The following is a 9,109-nucleotide window of genomic DNA, read 5'->3' as shown; positions in this document are numbered from 1 at the left end:
CTCTCATCATTGAAACTAAAGAGGAACAAACGGTCTCAAGCCCCCGGGGGGGGGGGGAAAGCGGCGACATGACGCGGCCATTTCCCAATGGCAAGACAACGTAATAAGAATTTTGTGTTCGTTACTACAAACTGTTATTTACTCTTGTTCACTAAAACACGCTGTTGAACATGAAAAAGGTTTAGTCTTTCATTGCATCTTTGGTTGAGACCGCTGGAATTGTATTTGCTGGCGTTTCGGAAACTAAGTTTCTCTTCTGTTGGACCTCATGCACCAAACAAGACAGATGCTGCTTTAGCCTCCCGTGACGGGACGCGCCTTTCCTTCTATTGTAGTGTCCCTTTTATGACGTTGCCCACAGTCCCCTTTCTCTGTTTCTAGCTTGAGCGTGCCTGGCCTGCGCGCCTGCGCTCTTGCCTTTCAGTTTTTCGCCATCTTTCGTTGAGTTCTGTTTTGGGTGTTGAGTGTGACGGCAGGACTGCTTCTCAGGGTCTGCCTGCAGTCATTCCTAGCCCTCTGGGCTGCGGCGCTCCTAGCACTGTCACTCCTGATGTGCGTGCCAGGCTGTGGCGAGGAGGATGTATCCAAACTCCCCGAAGCTGGGCCGCGCACCCTACCCTGCGCCGGTCGGCGACTTTCTGGGCAAATTACCCCTGGCGCTGGGCCCTGCCATTATTGCCCAGCACCAGCAACAGCTCATGGAGTTGAAGAACAAAAGGTGAGGACCATCTGGATAAACAGTGTAAAAAGAATAGGGATGTTTGCGGCTGACTGGGTAATACAGGAGGTCTGCTTAGAGAGACTCCATGGGACTTGTGGGTTAAGATCTCACAAGAAGTGCTTGGGAAATTTCGTAGGATGGCGAGTCCTGGGGTTATTATAGGTGGAATTCTTCTGATAAATGTGACGGGGTCAAGCTACTGGTCAAGAGAGACCGAGGACTTGCAAATCTTCACAAATCATAGCAAAACTTTGGCTACTTACCAAAGGGTATGCTGATGGTTTCGTGACACCTTTGGAAAACTATGATCCAAGTGGCGAAATGCAGGGTACTTTGTAGCATGTTGCATTTTTTTGTTAAACATACGCGTTTTCTGATTTCCCCCTGGTCGTTGGAGCCAGACAGGGAAAGACTTTCTCAAGATGGTAGAGTATTTCAGGGGTGCGGAATTTTACAAAGCATCTAATTGCCCAGGTGGAGTTGCTTTAGAAATGCTCTTGTCCTCTAAATAAAAAATACACTTGCCTCTTTTAGTGTCATCTAGTGAGGTGATACATTGACAGTGTTCTTATATGGATGCTCTGAAAACAGGCTGTCTGATCAGCTCATATTACGCCAGAGTTTGTATTCTAATAGGACTCCGATTTTAACAAATATCTGCAAAACTACATAAACGGGCGAAGGTAGGTGGGAAGCAGTAGGTCCAGAATTGGAATGCACCGTGAGTCGTTGCACAACCACTAAGATGTATTTTGAAGGGCATTCACAAACTCCTCTCCAATCATCTTCCCACGCTTGGAAAGGTTCAGGAGTAAAACTCCTTCCAGGGGTGGAGGGGTGATCACTCTTCAGAGTCTTACCTGAACAAATATAACTTAACATGTATTTGTGAAGCAAATGTTCTCCCTGGGGATCCTTGTCACTGAAATAACAATGTTTACTGTTTCCCAACTCAATGGTACTCATTTTATCAACCTGACAAGGATGAAAGGTTGAGTGGATCTGCGGGGATTCAAACCTGTGACCGTTTATTTTCTCATACAAAAATAAAATTCACAAATGTTCACTATAAGAACTGTTTCCAGACATACGTCGGTAAACTTTTGCATATTCTTGAAACTCGTACATCTGCACCAATGCAAGGACCTATATCAATGGTTGCACTTTTGTATCTTTCTTTAAGAATTAGGGGCCAGATGTACCAAAGGATTTTACCCATTCTGTGTCTATGGGAAAAAGCTTTCGTACATATGGCCCTGAGCCCCCTACTTATATTTATGTTGCCCTTTTATGGTTTTACACTCTCACCCTTATGTTTTTATTTTAAATATTGGCATGCATCAAAACATTTTACTTAAACAGAAAAATAGTATGTACATTTGAGTGAAAGCTGTGCAAAACGTTTTTTCCAAGTTGTAATTTTTTAAATTCGCATTTTCTTTTGAAAGGAAAAAAAAACAATCTTGCTTTCAGGCTTTTTTGAAAAATAAGAGAGAATTCTGTGAGGATTAGAAGTAGCCTCAAATTGGTAAATTCTAGTAACAAGTTTACATGTTTAGGTTTAGCGTAAGCTTTCAACCTTGTGTGTACTTTTAGTATATTTCTTATGGCTTAAAGCAATTTCATTTGTTGGTTGCAGTGTCCTTCAAAAATTCTTGCATGCTAGCGGTCAGCTCTGCCTTTTTCTGTATCAGAGTAGTGACCAACATCTGTATTATTCCACTTTGGTTTCTTTATCTATTGTGTGACAGACTATTTTTGTTATTTCTTTGGTGCCCCCCTTTCACTGTGAGTGTTTTAGGCTGGTAGCTGTATTGCGTTTTATTGCAGCATTCCGTTAATCCCACCTCCTCTCATGTCACGGACATTTGTTTTGTCTTTATTCTAGTGCTGTCCTCATTTACCTCTGGCTCATAAAATAAGCTGATTTTACAAAAGAACATCCGGTTATTTAGCTCACAAAAGCCACAATATGCCCTTTCTGGTAGAATGTAGCTAAACCTAGAAGCAATGATGTGAAATCTCTCTCCCTATCTCTCCCCCTCTCCCCCTCCCTCCAGAGCCCCACCCTGCCAGCACTCATGACATTGCACACAGGGCATTGCTTATTTCCTTTATTGGGGCCATACATTATCTCAGGGTGCTCTTCTTGAAATACAAGGCAAGAATGCTTGCAAGACTTTTCATTCTGTCAAAATAAAAAGTAAATACTTTTCGAGCCTTATTTTCTCATTTCTGTTCAGCTGTTTACACAACACGAGGTATTGCAGTCATCTTCTCGTCTCTCACCAAGGGCCTGTGATTTTTTTATGTCTGTAGCCGCCAGTGATCACCACAACATGGCAGGAAAAGATGAAATTGTGAGACAAGGTTGACCAATTTTATGTGGCAAGAAAAGTCCAGTTCTGAATTTACAACGCCAATAGCCCTAACTCAAGAAAATGCGAAACTTATTGCATTGCAAATGCTTGTTTTATATTGGAGCTACTGTCGGTAATACACGTTGAGTCTACATTTCGTTACAGTGCTGGCCTTAATAGTAAGGGATTTTGCATTAATGAATCATTTGCAAGTTTGAACTATTTCCACACATAAATATAAACCTTGCTTTAGTAGCAGACAGTCCTTTTGGAGATTGATACAGCCAAAGGGTTTGTGCTTAAGGGGCCTAGATCTACTTGTCTATTGGACAAAGAAAACATTGAAACTTGTATGCCCTTGACCCAAGCAATATGTCCTGGGCATCAGGCAACAGAAATTCCTCACACCTGGTATTTGGATGGCACAATTGCCCCCTTGTTAATGTGGATCCCCAAATATGATAGGGCTAGCCTAAATTCAAGCACAGTGCTAGGGTTGCACCTGTGACATAAACCGTGCTCCTTCCGAAATGATGCAACGTTTATAATATTTATTTTGTAAATGTTGGTCATTTCTACATCATCTAATGGACTGGATCCCAAACGTGATGCATTTTAAGAAATAGAATCCTTATCAGCCTGCTGGCACTGCTTTTAACTCCATGCTTTTACTCTTACTGAATGGTCTTTTTGAAGTCTATCATTTTCTGCTGCTATCCAGTTGCCCTGTGTTATGCAAGGAACTAGTGCAGATGATGGTTAAATAACACATTGACAATGTCGAGATGAAGACTTTGTTACCTTGAAGTAGAGAACTTAAATGGCGACAATCATTTACTAACTTATTGTACACTAGAGGAATATATAAATGTATATTATCAGATAACTGTTGAGCCCGGGTTATAAATAGTTTTTATGTAAGGTTTTATCTCAAAATGTGGGCTTGAACTATGGCACGAACTGCCTTGTCACCTGTACTTTGAAAATGCTTTTCTACTGCCAAACTTACTGTATACATATGCTGGTGAATGGACCTTGTATTGATCATGTACCACAACACTGATCTGTTTAAAAAAAAAAAAAGATATCTTTATTCGCATTTCTTAATTCTTATCACATGTTAATAATTTCAGTTTATACATATCCACCAACATGTTATCAATACAGTCTTGGCATATTTGAAAATCATCAATCTCAGAGGTCACACATCATAACATTAACTCATAGTTCTCGATTTTCTGCGGATATGACCACCATATAGTACATCAAACTACAGTGCCTCCTAAAACTTCCATTTCCTGTAGGTATCTGCCAAATGAGGAACAAAATATGGTTGGTTCTTCAGTGGTGTTAGTCTGTGCATCTGACGTGACTCCGTATGATGAGTAGTGTGGGTAAAGGGGAGTCACTTGAAGTTCTAGTATGGTAGTAGCATTTTATTGTGGGGGGGGGGAGGCGAAAACTTTGATGTTGTAGCCAGCTCAGAGAAAACCAAGTGAAACAAAAAAAGAAAACCTTAGATCAAACTATGGTGTCTCAGGAAAAAGAAGCTGTGAGCGGTATCTGGGGAGGTCAGCGTTACTCATCAAGCTATGGTCTACCTATAGGTATTTATGTCATTGTATGCTATGAGATAAGTCTGTGATTCCACCGGTGGGATATTTGGGGCAGCATTGGTACTATGCAGCATGACCTAGTTAGAGCAGTTATACCTGGTCGTCACATGATTCCTCCTCTGTCTCTTTATGGCCGCTCTCTCCATTCGTGCTGACCCTGCTTGGAACAGTGCGTCCAAGTGTAAGGTCCAACCATTGAGGAACTGATTGCCAGAACACTTGGAGGGTAGGGCAGCTCCATGTCATGTGACATAAATCTGCATTGAGTTGGCATCCCCGTGAATCACCACCATATTACTTGGAGTCTGAGGTGTTAAATGAGTAATATGGAGGAAGTTAAATTGTATATATTTGAGTCTAGTGTTACGGAGACCTTTCTGGGATAGGGCAATATCTTTCTCCAATCCCTGTCCGAGATCTCTTTCCTCAGGATACCATCCCATTTAGTCCTTGGGACTGTAAAGGGCTTTTGTCCCATGTCACTTTGTGATCTATAGAACCAATTAATCAGCCGTCGAGCAGAATCAGTAGACGGCAGGAACTGTAACTTAGCATGTTTAATGGGCTCCTCCTGCTTATGATTCCATAAGTCTGCAAAGATTCACACCAATGCCTCATTCAGAAATGTGACCACTGGGCAGTGTGTACTGGTCCATGAGATCCCCCAGTGGAGTAAGCGAGTCCATCTGAAAGCAATCCCCCACCTCCCTTAGTCCTACATCTGTTGAGTCAGAGTCTGGCAGCAGTGAAACAGGTTACTGGGATGCCATGTGGGAGGCCTACATATGCTAGCTCTGGGGGTATAGGTGAGCTCCTTTCAGGTCCTACCTTGGCACCTTCTCCAAGCATACAAGGCACCCTTTAACAGAATAGTCGGATGTTCACATCCTGTGGTAGCAACCGAGGCAGTAAAAGGCCTTGGTAGGGAGATAATCCCATCATGTCCAAAGCACCTTGTTGGGAGTCATCAAGCCATTTAGCTATTCACTGCAGCCGTGCTGCCAAATAATAAAGTTTGAAGTCTGGTGACCCAAAATCCCCCCCCATGTGCACAGCAATATCTCAAGTGATACCCAACGTCTTCCTCAGTCCATATTAATTCACAAAGCATAACATCAGCCTGCCTGTACAGGTATACTGATCGGTACATTTGGGAAAAAAATATAAAAAGTGAGGGGTCATCACCATTTTGGGAATGGCAATCCTTGCCATTAATGACAATCATAGAGATCTCTAGAAGGAAACACGACCTTTAAGAGCGTGGTATACATCCCCCAGATTCCCCTCTTGCAAGTCCTCAAGAGAATGGTATACATGTATGCCTAGATACTTAAAGGAGGAGGTTATAAACCAGAGACCCAGGGGAACATTCTGTGGGCATGGAGTTCCCTTTACACAGGGGAACAGGCATGTCTTTGTTCGGTTCAGACGTAGGCCTCACACCCTCCCATATTCCTCAAGGCGAGTGATTGCATCATGGGGCTCTCTTTGGCCATCCCCTATATACAAGGGGAGGTTATCTGCGTACAACGAGATATATATGTTGGTGTCCATTTACCACTATTCTGCCCCGTTGCCCTCACCTCAGAACAGTGCTGCTAATGGTTCTATGGCCAGGGCAAACAATAAAGGTGACAATGGGCAGTCCTGTCTTGTCCCTCTAAAAATTTCATAATTGAAGGAAATTGTAGATTCTGTCCTCACCATGGCTGTCGCCTTGGTATAAAGCATTGTTATCTACTTAACTCACACTTCTCTCTGGCCCATCTCTGTCATGACCTATAATAAGAAATCCCATTGCATGGAGTCAAATGCCTTCTTGAGGTCTACCGATACGAGCATGGTGCTGAGTTTGGTTTGCACTCTGAGATGATATAATACAGGGAACAGCCTTCACAATTTGAAGGATGTGCCACAGTTCAGAATGAATCCATTCTGGTCTTTGTGAATGAGTGTCTGTTTGTGGGGAAGGATTCTGTTTGCCAACACTTTACTACATGTTAACACATTAGGAGACAGAGTTGGGAGCTGCACACAGTCTAGGAATCTACTCTGGATACTCAGGCAGGGCTTCCAGACGCCCCTAGAGGTTCTCGTAGTAGATCCAAAATTAATCATTAATGGGTCCCAGCGAGTAAATGTGTGTCCCGGTAGTAGTAGTTAAATGTAAGATGGGTGTGCCATGTAACTATGGATGGATGAGGCATGATAGTGGCCTCCTGGATTTACCCTCCTCATTGCGAGCTTTAGCCACGTAAGTCTTGTAGTCATGGCAGATCAGCCTGTCCACTATGTGTTGTTTTTTGGGCTTTGGGTAGAGGGGTTTTAACACTGGCCGTTTGTAAGTTATGTATGGTAGATTTAAGTGTTTATAGTTCTCCATGTAACTTCCTGCTGTTTGACCTAGACTTTGCCTCGAAGCACACCCTTAAAGGCCTCCTGTTCTATTAGGATTAGCAATGCAGACCTTTGGTTTGCTGCAAGGTACGCCGCATTGGCTGTGCGCAAGAACTCCCCATGGCTATCGTCCTTGAGCGCCATAGGTTGGAGCAGCCTCAGGGAAACCGCTGATATGTCAACCAGCGGGTCAAGCGTCAAAAGGAGAGGGCAGTGATCTGGGAGGATGTGCCCCAAATATTCTGTGGATCTCGCATATCAACACAACCTCTCTGAACACAACAATCAATCCAGTCTGGTGTGAAGATAATGTATATGTGAGAAATATGAAAAATCGTGTTCCTGGATTCGCTGGACATCCATTGGAGCAGTGTCTCTTAACCTTGCTGCTAGTTTGTGTGCCAGGGCCCCCTGCAAAGGTAGTGTTGAGCGGTCCAGGAGGACATCGTCAACACAGTCGCCTCCCAAAAGAAGGCCCCCCTGCCTCATCAAACCCAGTGGGGCTGACAAGGCCTGAAAAAATGTGAGTTGGTCCTTGTTTGGTGCATAGATGCTCCCCAAGGTCACCTCCTTCATGGTGTACTTACATCGGATGCAAGGAGTGTCCGGTATTCAAATGTCCTACTGGGCACTTGCTGTGCTGTGTTAAGGCACAATGTGGAGCAGAAACCCCATCACCCAGGTGTGGAGAACCGCATGGGAGTCTGGTTCATTCTCAACCATCATCTCCAAGGCTGTGGCATGTATAGTCAGAGAACCGTGGATTTGTGTTGCCAGCTGGTCGAAACTTGGTTAGTTAGGAGGTGCGTGTGGATGGGATATCAAATAATTTTGTTGACACCTGAAGTACATCCTCTTCCTGTGTTGATTTTTCTGTTTCAGAGTCTGTTGTGGAGCCCCCTGAGGCTGACCCCAACTTCTGGTCCGAGCCATGTTGCTGCATAAGCCCAGCTGCCACCTGAAGGGCTGCCGCTCCATCCTGGTCAGCTCCGCAAGGAGCCTCCACCTTTGGGCCTAAACGTTCTCTTGTTAGGGGCAGTGCTGGCCTTCCGTTGGTCTATGTTGCTTCTCTACCCAGGCAGTCAGTCCCATGCCCCTTGGGGCGGGGGGGGGGTGTCTTCACAAAAGTGCATTTTGCCCACTAACAACATTTTTAATTTGGCTAGAAACATTAGAGAATATTGAATGCACTCTTTTCTTGGGGCACTTTTTACCTCAGTGTAGGAAGCTCTCTTGATTTGGACTGCGGCTGTGTAGTCTGGGAACAAGGTTACTTTTCCATTACCGATTTGGTAGGGGCCTTACATACGGGCGCTCCGCAACAGTGTGTGTCTGTCCTGAAGTGTAATAGCTTAGAAACCACTGTTCGTGATGGCCTGCAAGGGGACAAGTGGGGACCCTGGTGGCCCCTTTCAGTGCCAAAAAAAGGGAAGCTAGGTGATTCAGGGCAAAAAGTGTCTTCATCCAATTCTCGAGGAATGACACCATATTATCTCTCTCCATTCCTTCCGGTAGCCCTACTATGATTACATTGTTCTGTCTGTTGTGGTCTTCTGCTCTTTATTCCAGAATGCACCCACTACCAGCGCCGCAACCTGCTGGGTATGGTCTTTCTGTGTTGGGCAGACTTCTTCAATCCCTGGCTCTGCCTTCGCGCACTCTGCCAATTTATGGTGCTCGGCTGGCAGCAACAGCACTAATATCTTTCCTGAGGTCAGTTTTGGTGTCCACAATGGCTGACAGTATTTTATCAAATTATAATTGCATAGATGACAGCATATTGTCCACTTCCTCAGCCTCATCAGACATAGTCTCTTGGGAATCAGGTGCATCAGAAATAACATATGAGTGTTTAACTCGTGGCTTCCTCGTGTCTAGCAGAAGTTGGATCCCTACAATCCATGGGCATAGGGCGAAATTTTGAAAACCATGACTACTGTAAGGTGTCGCACTAGTGTGTCTCTTTGTGGTCGAGCAAGCATCATTGCGTCATCCCCCTTCGCCAGCCTATTTTG

General features: G+C 44.2%; 1 protein-coding gene across 1 annotated transcript in view; it reads left to right on the top strand.

The window, feature by feature from the left end:
- The first annotated feature begins 422 nt into the window (after positions 1-422).
- Positions 423-9,109, top strand: part of TENT2 (terminal nucleotidyltransferase 2) — a 568,493-nt gene continuing 559,806 nt past the window's right edge. The window contains exon 1 of the mRNA XM_069223224.1: positions 423-718. Within this exon, the coding sequence (XP_069079325.1) occupies positions 579-718 (140 nt within the window). The 5' untranslated portion in view covers positions 423-578. The remainder of the gene's footprint in view (positions 719-9,109) is intronic.

The sequence above is a fragment of the Pleurodeles waltl genome, chromosome 1_1 (assembly GCF_031143425.1).
Source record: "Pleurodeles waltl isolate 20211129_DDA chromosome 1_1, aPleWal1.hap1.20221129, whole genome shotgun sequence".
NCBI classification, from domain to species: domain Eukaryota; kingdom Metazoa; phylum Chordata; class Amphibia; order Caudata; family Salamandridae; genus Pleurodeles; species Pleurodeles waltl.
Note: the sequence above shows the minus strand (reverse complement) of the source record. Positions and strands in the feature narration are given on the sequence as shown.